This window comes from Hyperoodon ampullatus (genome assembly GCF_949752795.1).
Source record: "Hyperoodon ampullatus genome assembly, chromosome: 6".
NCBI classification, from domain to species: domain Eukaryota; kingdom Metazoa; phylum Chordata; class Mammalia; order Artiodactyla; family Ziphiidae; genus Hyperoodon; species Hyperoodon ampullatus.
The window spans coordinates 24,507,454-24,524,994 of NC_136919.1; the positions used below are offsets into that span (position 1 = coordinate 24,507,454).

General features: G+C 39.9%; 1 protein-coding gene across 4 annotated transcripts in view; it reads left to right on the forward strand.

The window, feature by feature from the left end:
• Window positions 1-2,959: 2,959 nt before the first annotated feature.
• NCBP1 (nuclear cap binding protein subunit 1) overlaps window positions 2,960-17,541 on the forward strand; it is a gene marked incomplete at its 5' end in the record, with an annotated part of 41,643 nt that continues 27,061 nt past the window's right edge. For 3 of the 4 annotated variants that reach the window (XM_079705707.1, XM_079705710.1, XM_079705709.1), the window contains 4 exons: window positions 2,960-2,993; window positions 9,574-9,662; window positions 10,589-10,689; window positions 12,545-12,701. In XM_079705707.1, coding sequence (XP_079561833.1) covers window positions 2,960-2,993; window positions 9,574-9,662; window positions 10,589-10,689; window positions 12,545-12,701 — 381 coding nt within the window. Of the gene's footprint in view, window positions 2,994-8,184; window positions 8,228-9,573; window positions 9,663-10,588; window positions 10,690-12,544; window positions 12,702-17,541 lie in introns of those variants that run through there. The other variant, XM_079705708.1, reaches the window with a different exon arrangement.

The following is a 17,541-nucleotide window of genomic DNA, read 5'->3' on the forward strand; positions in this document are numbered from 1 at the left end:
AGTGTGTGAACCTGGGCAGGATATTTAACTTTTCTGAGTTCTAATTCCCAAATGTGTAAAATGGAGATGACAGTATCTACCTTGCAGGACTATAGTGGGGACTGGAAAGGACTACGTAGCCTTTGACACATACGTAGTTCCCCTACCACTCTAGGCTCATCTAAGACAACACTCTCCCTCACGTATCCTGTTCTGGCCATGCTGGACTTCGCCTAGTTCTGCAAGTGAGCCCTGCTCTCTCTTGCCTCAGGGTCTCCACACATGCCTTTCATACCACCCCAAAATGACCTCCCCTCACTCTAAACCCTCTTTCAGTTCTCACTTTAACTTATTTATATATTCTTTATTATTATTTGTGGGGACTTTGCTATGTGCCTGACAGATAAAATAGTGATGCAGATGCAGGTCTTAATGGAACTGATAAGGTCCTTGTTAACTTGGAGCTTATGTTATAGTAAGAGAAGAGACACTACGTAAACAAAAAAACATGAAAATATCAGTGATAAGAGCTACTGCTTCTCAGTTTTCTTTGTTGCGGATCCTCCTTATCATCCCAACCTCTAAATGTTCAATCACTCTATCTACACTCACCTTTGAGGTGATCTTCATCTAGTCCCAGGGACTTATAAACTATATTTACTTCAGAATAACTGGGCAAGGGGAAATAATATAGGTAAAAGAAGATGGGACATTAGTTGGTAATTGCTGAAGCTGGTTGATAAAGTCCATGGGGGTTCATTATATAAATTCCTCTACTTCTGTAAATGTTTGAAGCTTCCATGAAAAAATTAAAAATGGAAACAGTCATAAAAGAAATTTTATGTTTAGAATACTATACGCTAGATGACTCCAAATTTGTATCTCCAGGCCAGGCCTCTCCCCTGAACTCCAAATTCATATAACCGATGTCTACTGGACAGCTTCAGCTGGAAGGCTAGGAGGCTGTTCAAATGCAACTGTTAAAACCAAACTCTTAACTTGCTCTTCCTCAGTCTTCCTTACCTCAGTAACTAATTCCATTCTTCCTGTTACTCAGACAAAAAAACTTTGGGATTCTCATTCTCATCTCCTTACTCTTTCAGACTATTGAAAAGCCTATCAACTCTGCTTTTGAAATACAATGACATCAGACCACACTGCACCACCTTCACTACCAACCTCATTCAAGCCATCATTTCTTGACTGAATTACTGCAGTTGCCTAACTGCCCTGCTCCTGTAGAAGCCACAGAGGTAACTATTAAAAAATAAGTCAGATCGCCCTCCAAAGGCTTCTAAATGTACTAAGATAAAAGTCCAAGGTCCTTATACAACCCCTTCCACCACCTCCCTAATATTATCTTCTCCCACTTTTGCTCACTACCTCTGATTGCACTGTTTGCTGGTTCCTGAATGGGTCATCAGCACTGACAAAGCAGGGGTTTTCCTTTGTTCACCTCTGCATCCTCAGCATCTAGAACAGTGCCTGGCACACAATAAATATAACATATTTGTCAAATTAAATAAAGAGTGATTGGGTGGCCAGGGAAGCCTTCACCAAGGGCCTGATGTTTGAGCTGAGACCGAAATGACAAGGAGCCATCCATGCAGACTTAGGAGCAGAGAGATTAAGACAAAGGAAATAATGAGTATAAATTCCTCAAGTGGGAACGAGCTTGACTTACTGGAGGTACAGAAAGAAAGAGGGGTTGGAATACAGTGATGAGAGAGTAGAACCCTATAGGAGAGATTATGGAGGGTTTTTTTTGCCACGGAAAGCTGTAAACAAAGGAATAACGTGATCTGCTTCTGGATCAGTTCGGAAAGCAGAGTCGGCAGGGTCTACCGATAGATTGTTCCGTAGGAACAATCCTACCTACATTTTTGGATTAAGCAATAGAATGGATGGTGCCATTTACTGAAATGGGTAAGACGGAAGGAGGAATGAGTTAGGCCAGCAGAGTGAAACGTAAGTTCCATTTCAGACGTGTGAAATTTCAGATGGCCATGGACAAGGCAGTTAGATAAGCAGCTGTGGTGCTCATCAGAGATGTCAGGGCGGGAGATATTCACATACACGTATGGAGGTATCCAATAACTACTGAAAATATTACTAAAGCAATCACCCGTTCCTTCCTAAACAACTCGGAGGCGCGAGAGGTCAGATGACGGCCAGAGGGTAGCCCCGGTGTACCAAGCTCACACTAGGGAGGGTCTTTCTGTCCCCGGGGAGGCTAGAGCGGCGCCGCCTCCCACCCGGGCCCCACCCCGCGCGCCTGGGCCTGGCCCAATCTCTCCGCCCAGCTTTCCCAAGCCGGCAAAGGCCCGGAAGTGGGAGAAAGATGAGCACGTACCCGCCTGTCCTGATCCTTTCTTAAATCTTTCTTCACGGAAAGGTCTCCGCCTAGCAACTGTCACCGCTCACTGCCCTCGCACCTCCAGCCCCAGCCTGTGTTTACGTAGGAAGGAACGCCGGGGACCTCACCTCACTCCGGAAGTCTAGGCCATTAGCGAAAGGGCCGCCGGGAAAACCTCCGAGAGGCCCAGGCGTGGGAGGGTCTGAAGTGGAGGCGGGGACTAGAGCGTCCTTCCTAGACCATTGGCCTCCTAGCGTGGCTCGCGGCTGACGGGCTCGGACTGGCTGAAAAGGCGGTGCTCTCCGCGTGGCCCCGGAAGGACTTCGAGGGAAGGCGGGCGAAGGAAGCAGCAGAGAGGCGGAGGTAGCCCGAGAGGGCGGTTGCGTGCGGACCAGACGGCCGCGGCCTGGTGAGCTTCCAGACGCCGGCCCTCCCGGATCCAAGCCCGCCGAGCCACCAGGCCACCTCTACCCCTTGTGCTTCCGGGAGCCGTCGCGAGTGAGTGCGCCTGCGCAACAGCCGCTCCGCGCGCCTCACCGCTGTCCTCGCGCCGGCCGGCTGCCCGAAGGTTCCTGCCGCGCTTCCCGCCCGGCGTCTCGGCTCGGCGGCGCACCGGCGTGCGGCATGTCACGGCGACGGCACAGCGACGAGAACGATGGTGAGTGCCCTGGGCCCGGCCGCCGAGGCCGCGCCCAGGAGGGGTCGAGCTTTGGCTTCTGTGGTCTTCGGGTCTCGAGCGAAGGGACGGGAAGCCCTTCCCTCCGGGAGCGTTCGGGGAGCCGCGGAGAGAAGCGGGTGGTTCAGCGAGAGTGTGGCCGGGCGACTTCTGAAAAGCCCCTGCTTCTCCCCGCCCCACCTCCTTCAGTCGTCGGCCGAGGAGCGGCCTGGTGGACCCCTGGTCTCTAAGGACTCTTCAAGATTTGGCCCGTAGCACCGCCGAGCAGGGAAATACACCTGTGTCTGTGCCGCCGCCTCTTAGGGATAGTGACAGGGACCCACTCAACGCCGTGTCTCGTTTTGACCCTCAAACTGCACCTAAAAAGGGCTCTCAGAAGACGAGAGACCTGATGAATCGCAATCTGAGCTCTCTCCTGTACCGGTCATCCGTCGTTTTGCCTTTTTTCAAGCGGCAAGGAAAGAAATCGGTTTCTTATCCACACCCAAGAGGTCTCTAAAAAAAAAGATGTACGTAGGTTGTGTTAGATTTTGAACTGGCCGTAAGCGTATTTCCCTCGTGTAAGAAAAAGTGCCGGAAGACTAACTGGAGAGCTCGTAGAGATTTAGATCTAAATTCCCATCTCCATTTGCATGGTTGCGCTCATGGGGATCATGGAGTTGCCATCATAAAAACCAAGAATAATTTTGCTAGTTAAAAATAGAAAAGGTGCTTACATTACAAAAATCAGTCAAGAACACATCCAAAAAGAAAAAAAGAAAAACTAACAGTAATTCTGTTATTAATATTTTAGGGTATTGTTCTTTGAAAAGAGTGTAGTGTAGTGGCTAAGAGGCCAGACTTTGGAATCAGAGGGCTTAAGTTCAAAGCTGGACCCTGCCATTTACTTTGTGATCTTGCCCAGGTTTTATCACCTCTTTAAACCTTAGTCTGTAATATAGAAGTAATGATACATACCTCTTGGTTTTGTGAGGATTAAATGAGGTAACACATGTGACTAATTGCTCATGATGGTGTGTTTTTTATCACCTGTTAATGCTTAAGAGGTGACAAACATTGGCAGATGTCGACAATGTAAGAAAAAGTACAGAACAAAACATTTGAATTAATTTTCTCCACTAACATTTTTCTCTCCTGGAATGTTGGGGCACTTTGGGCCAGGAGCAGAATCCCACTAATTTAGTTTTAACAGTGAAATATCAGATTTCTGCTGGGGCATGGCTTGAGAGGATATTCTAGTTCAGCCTCCTCATCTGACACTTAAGGGTCTAAAATTTTAGTGTAATTAACGCGGAGACACGATTAGTAGTGCCCAGACACCAGTGAAAGCAAGTCCAAGGTTCTTGTCACTACACAGGTATTACTACGCTGCATGCTTTGATTTTTTTTTTTTTTTTAAACACAGGAGGCTTCTTGTATAATGTACATACAGGGCACAGAAAATAGTTTTCAGGTGCTTTGCCTTTGATTAATTAAAGACTTAATCTCCTAGAAGTCATCACTTGGGGTTTGGAGAAGTTGAGGCTTTTAAAGTTCTTCCCATTTTCTTTGCTCTTCTCATGCTTTCTCTACTCTTCTTCTTCTCTCTTCTAGGGCATCCCTAAAGGGAGAGAAAATGTTTCCAAGGGGCAGCCTGGAGAATTGAATGTGAATATGTAGGAAAACAACTTTGGCTTTGGTTATTGGGATGCTGGCATAACTTTCTTAGGAGTTGGCTTCTGGCAGCTAAATCACTGTCCATTCGGGTCTTGCTGCAGGAACTTCAGAATAAATACGTAAAGACAAAACAAAATAAGGAGTTAATTAACCAGAGTTTACTATGAATAATATAGTAGTCGAGGGGCAGTTTATAGTCCCTCTTAGATACTACACCAAGTCTGGAACTTCTGTAAATTGCAAAAGTTTGGGTAATGAACAGCTAGGGTTTATCCTAAATGGTGATCTGAATCAAATATTTTAGATACTTTTCTTTTGGTTAAGCATCTACTAATTTTTTTTAAATCAGAAATATTGGAAGCTTAAATACTGCAGAAAGCTATTTTAAAATAGGCTGAATTATTATTGTTGTATTAAATAGATGCATCTGAGCATTTCTCGATTATTGTCAGCTCTTATCAGTCACTGACTGCCATGGCTTTCCATATGCTTGACTAGATATAATAATTTATTCAACAAATATTTAACAGTGCTAGGCACAGTTCTAACTACTGACAGTACAGCAGTGGACAATATAAAGATCCCCTTTTACAGGCAGAATACAATCAAGTAAATATAGTGTATAATATGGTGTTAAGTGCTATGGAGAAAAAGAAAACTGGGTAAAGAGAGTAGAGGCTGCTGTCGGGGAGGAGTTGCCATTTTGTATTGGTTGGTCAGGGAAGGCCTCACTGAGAATCGCATCTGATCAAAGACCTGCAGGAGGTGAGGGGGCAAACCAGATGGCAGTGTGGGGGAAACGCAGTAGTCTAAGCACAGGGAGCCTCAAGTGCAAAGGCTTTAAGGCTAGAGTATTCCTATCATCCTGAAACAGCAAGGAGGCCAGTGTTGCTGTAGCAGAGTGAGTGAGGGGGAGAGTTGTAGGAGATAAGATTGGAAGGGTCGCAGAGAATCAGCTCACAGAGGGCAATTTTAAAATTGTATCTCTGTGCTGAGACTAGAGTCACCTTGATCCAAGGAGATAAGTTCCGGAAGCTATACCAATGAAGTTCACCTAGAGATGGATTTATAGACAAGGAAAGGAAAATCCTAAATGGAAATTAATGTGTATGGATACTGGTCCAGTGCTAAATCTAACTCATTTCTTAGACTCTTTTTAAGACTGTCTCTGAAGCTTTTCAGTTATTTTGGATATGCATACAATATCTGTTCAATATATTGCTTTGTTCTTTTAAGAAAGTTTTTAGATTGTCCATAATCTTGGCCAAAACCCCATATTAGTCCCTTTTAAGCTACTTAGAATTAGGTCCTTACCTTTTAGACGGTGACTGTTCTTTTACCTAACTATAGAAAATAAAACGAATAGAAGTGAAGGGATCTGTTATTCTGATGAAAAGTATAGTTTGTTTCAGAAGTGATGGTTACTTCTTTAAATCTGCAGGATCAAGGTGCTTTACTTTTCCCCTTTCCCTTGTTGTTTTTGTTACTTTCTCTTTTATAGAGTTGGTTTTTGTTTCCACTTTGTGGGTCTAAAATTTTTTATAGTACCTAATTCTAAATAAGGATATAAGATGTGTAGTATAGTGTATCCATATAGAATAAGGATCACCTTACAGGTGAAAAATTATTTGGTGTATTAAGATTCTTTCTGATGGGTTTTTTGTTGGTTTTTTTATTTGGCTGCATTGGATCTTCGTTGCTGAGCATGGGCTTTCTCTAGCTGCGGTGCGCGGGCTTCTCTCGTTGCAGAGCACAGGCTCTAGGCACACAGGCTTCAGTAGTTGTGGCACGAGGCCTCAGTAGTTGTGGCTCACGGGGTCTAGAGTGCAGGCTCAGTAATTGTGGCACACGGGCTTAGTTGCAGTCTTCCCAGACCAGGGGTTGAACCTGTGTCCCCTGCATTGGCAGGCAGATTCTTAACCACTGTGCCACCAGGGAAGTCCCTTTCTGATGGGTTTTAATAGAGACTTGCTTCTCTCTTCTAGCCAAGGGTGTCAGAACGAAGTGCTAATGTGTAGCTTTAATTTACATTGTAAAACTTATACTTAGTTAACATGTTAATATAAAATCTGTTGTTGTTTTGGGAGCTACCTTAGATATGCTTTCTTGAGGGTAGATGAAAACATTCAGCTCGTTCCCAAAATTTTATTCTTCATTAAAGTGCTTTATTCTACTTCCCCATGCTCTTGCCCACATTCTCTTGAGTTCAGTATCCTGTTACTGTGTATGAGTTCACATTGTGTCTGTATGTCCCCCTCCCACCCCTCTTTATATTCTCTCCAATATCAGGTGAGTGTGGGGCATCTCTTACTTCTTAATACTTTCTGCCTCTTCTCATTCTCCAAGCATAGTAAAAATGAGAAGAAGAAGAGAAAAGAAGAGTTGCACTTCAGAGATAGGACTGTATACTGTATTTTCTAGTTTTTCTTCAGAAATCCTACCTTCTCTCCCCACAGCAGTATTTTCTTCTTTTCAGTCTTACAAGAGGGCCTAGGAGGGTTGCTTTAAAGACTGGGATATGATTCTAAACTGATATGAGAACAAGCCAGCTGGATGGTTAATTTAGAGAGGGTGTGGAGGTGGGATGTGGGATAAAGGGTTTTGGCGAAGTAGATGGGCCAGAAAGAAAGGAACAGTGGATAAAGTTTAAAAAAAAAAAACTGCTCTCATTCAGCTAGTTTTTTAGCATCTTCATTCTCCCACCCTTACCAGAATCTGGTTCTGAAGAACATTTAGTATATTCTGCTTTCAGAGTTTCAGAACAGAGTTTCTCGACATCAGCACTACGGCCATTTTGGGCTGGATTATTCTTTATTGTTGGGCGTTGTCCTGTGCAATGTGGTACGTTTAGTAGAATTTCTGGCCCCTGCCCACTGGATGCCAGAGTTGTGACAACTAAAAATGTCTCCAGAGATTGCCAAGTGGCTCCTGGGGGACAAAAAGCCAACCCAGTTGAGAACCACTGCTCTTGGAGAAGGCTATTTTAATGTCCTGGCTGATCGCTTATATAAACATTGCATCAAATATGTCATTTTTTTCAATGAATGAATCCTGGAAATAGAAGTCCTTTGTGTCGAATTTGGCTCTTGGGGTGGTGGAACCTTTATAGAGGTCCTGTGACTTCAGTTTAATGTATATTTGAGAATCAAGGTCACTGATCCCACAATACCACACATGTCCACAACTTTACACGGACACATATCTCCAGGAATACATCACAGCTGTCATGCTGCATGTGTATTATATTTTTTATGGCATTATCCCTTCAAAACTATCCCTTCAAAATTCAGTGGTTATTTAAACCAGATCCTAATGATAACTAAGGGGCTGGGTGGGGGGGTCAAAGCACACAATGCTTTGCCCTATGGCCTTTTATAATACTTGGTTTGGTCCTATCTAGATAGTAATAGATCGGTTTTATTCAGCTTGAGTTCAGGTGGTAGGTACCTGAAGATCATTTCAGACATTGGAAAAAATTTTAACACCCCAAGCTTGGAATAGCCAAGTGCTGTGTTTTATGAAAATCATTGTATTTTTCAAGCCAAATGTTCCAGTGGCAAGTAAGTAATTATGAACTCTGTAAAAATGGTTCAGTTCCTTTGGCTGTACAAGTCTGGAAAAGATTAAAAATATAACTTGCTACTGGGTAACCCTATATCTGCAGATTTTCATTATTAATACAGATCTCCAACACAGTTATAGATTATTGCTTCCTTGTTCACATTCCATCCTAATAATCTAATTGGTGGAAGTTAAAAATTGAATTATACTGGGAGACTAGCCAACATTGTGTGTAGCAACAGCATCATGTTCCATATTTAACACCTTATTTGAACATTTTTCAGCCTTATGTTAGTCCACAAAAGGATATAAGGTGGGTATGTTGAGGTTTTAAACAAAATATTGGTAGTAAGAGATCACTAACAGCAAGACAGTCCAGTGCTTAAGGATTTTGTAGCACAGCTTCATTCAAATTGAATTCTTTAGCGACCAAAAGGACAGAGAGATGACTGGTAATGATTTCAGAATGGTAGTTTTTGTTTGTTTGCACAACTCTGAATGACACCGTTTTTGAACGTAATAGGATCAGTAAAGTATGGAACCAAGAGCTGGTTAAAGCAGGAAACCATAAAACATATACCTTTTCCCCACCGATTGTTTGATATAGTACTCAGGACTTTTCTTTGAGTATGTCTGCTGATTGTAATTCTCATTGTTTGGGATGAACTAGACCCTAGTGCTGCAAGGCCTGTAGAACCAAAACTGTTAATTGAAGAGTTAAGAGCTCAGACATTTGTAAAAACTAGTGAGGAATCCTAATGTTTTATGCTCCCTTTCCCATCTTTTGAAGTTTTCCTCTTCATACCTTTCTTTTTTAAAAGCTTTTTTTCCCCCTAATCAAGTCTTTCCACAGCATTCAACTTGGTTTTTACACCCATATTTCATCAGTTTACATAATTTTCATTATTAAAATAATGAGTACTACTGGCACCGACAGGTTTTAGGAACAAGCGACTAAGGATGAATAAACAGCTCAAGTTCAAAGAATGGGAATAGCCATACATGAATATTACAGGGAGTCTTCTAACTGCTAGTGGTTAGCATGTTATGGGCACCTTTGCTGCCTATCCATAGAAATGGACAGGACTGCTGCATTGCGTTGCTCCATGGGGGCACTATAATCACAAAATTTAACATAAATAATGCTTCCTGGAGTTATTATGGTGCCACTGGGTATGGAGACTGTTGGTTGATCTAGCCTTGTCTGAGAAGTGGAGGGTCAGTTAAGCACTTCTGTGTAAATAGTAGGGCTTCTGGTACAAAAGTGATTATAGCATTAAAAAAATTAACGTTTTTGATAACAGATTCATCATGTAATGTTCACTTTTTTACATTGTTGAAACAGGGGGACAGCCTCACAAAAGGAGAAAGACCTCTGATGCAAATGAAACTGAAGATCATTTGGAATCTTTAATATGCAAAGTAGGAGAAAAGGTATGATCAAAATAGACACAGACTGTGATGGGCTTAGGGTTGTAGTTAACTGTGCTTGATTAGTTTCTGCATCTGCAAACTCGATGATCTAAGTTGTGGGCAAAGTTTGTATTGCCATATATCTATATCCCGAAGTAAATTCATATTAAAAGCCTTGGAATGCAGAGAGTTAAATGTTATTAGTAATTTTCATAGAATATGAGTCTTAGAAGGGACCTTAGGGAATAGTCCACTCAATTTAAAAATGAAGACCAGGGGCTTCCCTGGTGGCGCAGTGGTTGGGAATCTGCCTGCCAATGCAGGGGACACGGGTTCGAGCCCTGGTCTGGGAAGATCCCACATGCTGCGGAGCAGCTGGGCCTGTGTGCCACAGCTATTGAGCCTGCCATCTGGAGCCCGTGAGCCACAACTACTGAAGCCCGCGCGCCTAGAGCCCATGCTCCGCAACAGGAGAGGCCACCATAATGAGAAGCCCGCGCACCACGGCGAGGAGTAGTCCCCGCTGGCCACAACTAGAGGAAGCCTGTGCGCAGCAATGAAGACCCAGTGCAGCCAAAAATAAATAAATAAAATAAATAAATTTAAAAAAATTTTCTTTAATGTATTAAAAAAAAAAAAACTGGAGACCGAGGAAGTTCTGGATAGGTGAGGTAATTTGCCCAGTCATACAGTTAAGTGAATTAGTTAGAGAAGTAGAATAGAGCCCAGAACGTCCTCCCATTTCTAATACTTGTTCTGCTGTCTTAGATTGCTTTTTAACTTTTATTCGTTCTCTTTTCATGGTTTTCTAAAGAATAATAACAACCTGAATTTATTTATACTAAACTCTCAGTGCCTTATGTGTAACTTTTTTATCATCACCTAGAAAATTTTAATGCACTAATTGCTGAGTACTTGACACATATTTAATATGCTGTCCTCTACAGAGTGCCTGCTCTTTGGAGAGCAACCTAGAAGGCTTGGCTGGCGTTTTGGAAGCTGATCTTCCTAACTATAAGAGCAAGATCTTAAGGCTTCTTTGTACAGTGTATGTATACAAAAGATTTATGAATCCAGGTGATAATGTATTATCTACTCTTAAATGCTTGTGAATGTTCAGAAGATGTGTTTATGTTCCATATGTCATCTGCTTTCATTCTGTGGGGAATTTGTCAAATGAAATGACCTTTTGCCCTTTGGCGAACTCTTAGCGATAAATAGGATGAAAATTGAGCATTTTCTTTGTTTTGTTTCTTGGATCCTTAGAATCATTTGAGTTGACTACTTTTAAGTGAGAAAGTAGACAACTTCACATTCAGCAATTTTCTTTTAAGCACGTACAATTAAATGTATATAATAGAGTTTAATTTATACTTTTAATCAGTAGTATCAAACATATTTGAGAACCAGTCACTCAATTAACAATAGCCCTTCTTAGAAGGCTGAAGATACTTTTGAAGCTATGACATAATAGGCATAATCTTTCTCTCAATTAGGTTAGCTAGAACGAGTATCAGCATTTAATTTGTAAGGACATTAGAAAGGGAAAAGTCTCACATGAAATCATGAAACAGTCTCTCCCAACAGTGGAATTAGCAATCCAGACTTACTCATCACTCAGGTGGACATTGGTCACTCTAAACTGTATGCTTTGCAAAGGAGTATCTATGACTTCTGGATAAAGAAGTCTTCATTATGAAGGTGCCTTAAAATGTTATTTCAGTTATTTTAAAATAATGGGGTTTTTTAATTGCTTACAGCTCAGTTTTGAAATTTAAAAATGTACACACAAATTGAAACTATCAGTGGATTTTACTTTAGCAGCTCATAAAGTACAAATAATTTCAGATGCAATTTTTTTAAGGAATCTAGTTAATATTCAGGAAGACATGTCCTTAGACTAAGAAACTAATACTAAGAAAAGTTATTTGGCTAAAGTTATCCGTAGATTCCTTCTGTTCTGAAAGCATTTATTAGAATAGAGTAGATTTATGCTTAAACTCTGATGGAAGCCATGACTTTGAAGCAGGGGAGGGTTGAGGAGGAATGGTTACTATCAATGCAGTTATTTTTTTAAAACCTAAATTGTCCCTAACACTCTTTGCTAGGAACCTTGGGAAAATGCAAAAAGTATAAGAGAATCTGAACAATCAGGAGTTCCCATTTGCTTTTCTTTTTTGAGCTGATTTCTAAAGGCTGCCTAAATTAGGGATCAACATTTGCTTTTTTCAAAGATTTATTACTGTAATCCTCTTCTCTACTTTTCAAATAACTTTAATGAAAGTTAACACACTTGAGTAAGCAAACTGGATGTAAAGAAATCTTACCATATCAGAGTACCATGTTAAAAATTCAACAATTTAACTGATAGGAACTGGTTTTCGTTCTGAATTTTTTCTAAGCAACTAGAATAGTGTTTCTCAAAGTGAAATTCTGATGCCGTGACATTTGGTCGGCTAAGTTTAGAAATGTTGATTGCTCCATCTCTCCCTTAATGATTCTGCATTAAAGAAACTTTTTATATTTTCACTCAGCAATTGCCAGATATTTTACCATGGAAACCATTTTCTGTAGACCTGCTATTCAGTTCCACTAAGCACATTGGAAGAAAAACTGGTCTAGCGTCAGTTATGTCTATTTTAGTTTGATGACTTCACAATTAGAGTGTTTTACTTTCTTAACTCTTGGATTAACTAATTAGAATTAAAATGAAAAAATTGAGAGAGCCATGTCTGCAACTCTTCTCAATATTTATGCCTTTTCTGACATAGTTTTAAAAACATAGCTAAATGTAATGCTTTTCTAAAGTTAGTAAAACAATTTAAAATTTTATATAGTATAAAATTCAGCAACTTAATGCTGTTGTTTTGGGATCTTCTTATTGTGCTGGGTTCTCAAATCAGTGCACGTCTGTTACCTGAGAAGTTGACAATTTATACAACATTAGTTGGACTACTAAATGCCAGGAATTACAACTTTGGTGGAGAATTTGTAGAAGCCATGATTCGTCAACTTAAAGAATCGTTGAAAGCAAACAATTATAATGAAGCTGTATATTTGGTAAGTTTTTTGTGCTTTTGGCTTTTGGGGAGCTTTTTGGTATGTTATGACTTAGTGTTGGGATGAAGGGGAGAGGTGAGCTACAACCAAATAATTTCTTTTCTCTTGAAATACAGTTCCCCACTCACCACAACAGCTGCTCTTTTGAAACCATTCTTTTTTTTTTTTTAATCTTTATTGGAGTATAATTGCTTGACAATACTGTGTTAGTTTCTGTTGCACAACAAAGCGAATCAGCCATATGCATACACATGTCCCCATATTCCCTCCCTCTTGAGCCTCCCTCCCATCCTCCCTATCCCACCCTTCTAGGTCATCGCAAAGCACCGAACCCATCTCCCTATGCTATGCTGCTGCTTCCCACCAGCCAACTGTTTTACATTCGGTAGTGTATATACGTCGATGCTACTCTCACTTCGCCCCACCTTCGCCCACCCACCCCATGTCACCAAGTCCGTTCTCTATGTCTAGCTCTTTATTCCTGCTCTGCAATTAGGTTCATCACTACCTTTTTTTTTTTTTTTTTTTAGATTCCATATATATGCGTTAGCATACGGTATTTGTTTTTCTCTTTCTGACTTACTTCACTCTGTATGACAGACTCTGGGTCCATCCACCTCACTACAAACAACTCAATTTCGTTTCCTTTTATGGCTGAGTAATATTCCATTGTATATATGTGCCACATCTTCTTTATCCATTCATCTGTCGATGGACATTTAGGTTGGTTCCATGTCCTGGCTATCGTAAACAGTGCTGCAGTAAACATTGTGGTGCATGTCTCTTTCTGAATTACGGTTTTCTCAGGGTATATGCTGAGTAATGGGATTGCTGGGTCATATGATAGTTCTATTTGTAGTTTTTTAAGGAACCTCCATACTGTTTTCCATAGTGGTTACATCAATTTACATTCCCACCAACAGTGTAGAAGGGTTCCCTTTTCACCACACCCTTTCCAGCATTTATTGTTTCTAGCTTTTTTGATAATGGCCATTCTGACTGGTGTGAGGTGATACCTCATTGTAGTTTTGATTTGCATTTCTCTGATAATTAGTGATGTTGAGCATCTTTTCATTTGCCTCTTGGCTATCTGTATGTCTTCCTTGGTGAAATGTCTATTTAGGTCTTCTGCCCATTTTTTAACTGGATTGTTTATTTTTTTGATACTGAGCTCCATGAGCTGTTTGTATATTTTGGAGATTAATCCTTTGTTGTTTCATTTGCAAATATTTTCTCCCATTCTGAGGGTTGTCTTTTTGTCTTGTTTATGGTTTCCTTTGCTGTGCAAAAGCTTTTAAGTTTAATTAAATCCCATTTGTTTATTTTTGTTTTTATTTCTGTTACTCTAGGAAGTGGGTCAAAAAAGATCTTGCTGTGGTTTATGTCAGAGTGTTTTTCCTATGTTTTCCTCTAAAAGTTTTATAGTGTCTGGTCTTAACATTTAACTCTTTAATCCATTTGGAGTTTATTTTTGTGTATGGTGTTAGGTAGTGGTCTAATTTCATTCTTTTACATGTAGCTGTCCAGTTTTCCCAGCACCACTTATTGAAGAGACTGTCTTTTCTCCATTGTATATCCTTGCCTCCTTTGTCATAAATTAGGTGCCCATATGTGCTTGGGTTTATCTCTGAGCATTCTGTCCTGTACCATTGATCTATATTTATGTTTCTGAGCCAGTACCATACTGTCTTGATTACTGTACCTTTGTGGTACGGTTTCAAGTCGGGGAGCCTGATTCCTCCAACTCCATTTTTCTTTCTCAAGATTGCTTTGGCTATTTGGGTCTTTTGTGTTTCCATACGAATTGTAAGATTTTTTTGTTCTAATTCTGTGAAGAATGCCGTTGGTAGTTTGATAGGGATTGCATTGAATCTGTAGATTGCTTTGGGTGGTATAGTCATTTTCACAATATTGATTCTTCCAAACCAAGAACATGGTATATTTCTCCATCTGTTTATGTCATCTTTGATTTCTTTCATCAGTGTTTTATAGTTTTGTGAGTACAAGTCTTTTGCCTCCTTAGGCAGGTTTATTCCTAGGTATTTTATTCTTTTTGTTGCAATGGTAAATGGGAGTGTTTCCCTAATTTCTCTTTCTGATTTTTCATTGTTGGTGTATAGGAATGCTAGAGATTTCTGTGCATTGATTTTGTATCCTGCAACCTTACCAAATTCATTGATTAGTTCTACTAGTTTTCTGGTGGCATCTTTAGGATTTTCTATGTATAGTATCATGTCATCAGCAAACAGTGACAGTTTTACTTCTTCTTTTCCAATTTGTATTCCTTTTATTTCTTTTTCTTCTCTGATTGTTGTGGCTAGGACTTCCAAAACTATGTTGAATAAGAGTGGCAAGAGTGGGCATCCTTGTCTTGTTCCTGATCCTAGTGAAAATGCTTTCAGTTTTTCACAATTGAGTATGATGCTTGCTGTGGGTTTGTCATATATGGCCTTTTTTATGTTGAGTTAGTTTCCCTCTATGCCCACTTTCTGGAGAGTTTTTATCATAAATGGGTGTAGAATTTTGTCAAAAGCTTTTTCTGCATCTATTGAGATGATCATATGGTTTTTATTCCTTAATTTGTTAATGTGGTGTATCACATTGATTGATTTGCATATATTGAAGAATCCTTGCATCCCTGGGATAAATCTCACTTGATCATGGTGATCCTTTTAATGTGCTGTTGGATTCTGTTTGCTAGTATTTTGTTCAGGATTTTTCTGTCTATGTTCATCACTGATAATTGGTCTATAATTTTCTTTTTTTGTGATCTCTTTTTCTGGTTTTGGTATCAGGGTGATGGTTTCTTCGTAGAATGAATTTGGGAGTGTTTCTTCCTCTGCAATTTTTTGGAAGAGTTTGAGAAGGATTGGTGTTAGCTCTTCTCTAAATGTTTGATAGAATTCACCTGTGAAGCCATCTGGTTCTAGATTTTTGTTTGTTGGAAGATTTTTAATTACGATTTCAATTTCATTACTTGTGATAGATCTATTTATATTTTCTAATTCTTCCTGGTTCAGCCTTGTAAAATTGTACCTTTCCAAGAGTTTGTCCATTTCTTCGTGGTTGTCCATTTTATTGGCATATAGTTGTTTGTAGTAGCCTCTTATATATAATCCTTTGTATTTCTGCAGTGTCAGTTGTGATTTCTCCTTTTTCATTTCTAATTTTATTGATTTGCATCCTCTCCCTTTTTTTCTTGATTAGTCTGGCTAAGGGTTTATCAGTTTTGTTTATCTTCTCAAAGAACCAGCTTTAGTTACATTGATCTTTGCTATTGTTTTCTTCATTTCTATTTCATTTATTTCTGCTCTGATCTTTATGACTCCTTTCCTTCTACTGACTTTGGGTTTTCTTTGTTCTTCTTTCTCTAGTTGTTTTAAGTGTAGAGTTAGATGTTTATTTGAGATTTTTCTTGTTTCTTGAGGTGAGATTGAATTGCTGTAAACTTCCCTCTTAGAACTGCTTTTGCTGCATCCCATAGGTTTTGGGTCATCATGTTTTCATTGTCATTTGTTTCTATGTATTTTTTTCTTTCTTCTTTGATTTCTTCAGTGATCTCTTGGTTATTTAGTAGCCCACTGTTTAGCCTCCATGTATTTGTGTTTTTTACAGTTTTTTTCCTGTAATTGATTTCCAGTCTCATAGTGCTGTGGTCAGAAAAGATGCTTGGTAGGATTTCAGTTTTCTTAAGTTTTCCAAGGCTTGATTTGTGACCCAAGATGTGATCTTTCCTGGAGAATGTTCCATGTGCATTTGAGAAGAAAGTGTATTCTGCCACTTTTGGGTGGAATGTTCTATAAATATCAATTAGATCTGTCCGGTCTATTGTGTCATTTAAAGCTTGTGTTTCCTTATTTTCTATTTGGATGATCTGTCCATTGGTATAAGTGGGGTGTTAAAGTCCCCTACTATTATTGTGTTACTGTCGATTTCTCCTTTCATGGTTGTTAGCATTTGCCTTATGTATTGAGGTGCTCCTCTGTTGGGTACATAAGCATTTATAATTGTTATATCATCTTCTTGGATTGATCCTTTGATCATTATGTAGTGTCCCTCCTTATCTGTTGTAGCAGTCTTTATTTTAAAGTCTATTTTATCTGATACAAGTATTGCTACTCCAGCTTTCTTTTGATTTCCATTTGCATGGAATATCTTTTTCCATCCCTTCACTTTCGGTCTGTATATGTCCCTAGGTCTGAAGTGGGTCTCTTGTAGACAGCATATATATGGGTCTTGTTTTTGTATCCATTCAGCCAGTCTGTGTCTTTTGGTTGGGGTGTTTAATCCATTTACATTCAAGTTTATTGTTGATATGTATGTTCCTATTACCATTTTCTTAATGGTTTTGGGTTTGTTTTCGTGGGTCTTTTTCTTTTGTGTTTCCCTTTTAGAGAAGTTTCTTTAGCATTTGTTGTAAAGCTGGTTTGGTGGTGCTGAATTCTCTTAGCTTTTGTTTGTGTGAAAAGCTTTTGACTTCTCCATCGAATCTGAATGAGATCCTTGCTGGGTAGAGTAATCTTGGTTGTAGGTTTTTCCCTTTCAGCACTTTAAATATATCCTGCCACTCCCTTCTGGCCTACAGAGTTTCCACTGAAAAATCAGCTGATAACCTTATGGGGATTCCTTTGTATGTTATTTTTTGTTTTTCCCTTGCTGCTTTTAATATTTTTTCTTTGAATTTAATTTTTGTTTGTTTGATTAATATGTGTCTTGGTGTGTTTTTCCTAGGGTTTATCCTGTATGGGACTCTCTGTGCTTCCTGGACTTGGGTGACTATTTCCTTTCCCATGTTAGGGAAGTTTCCCCCTGTAATCTCTTCAGATATTTTCTCAGACCC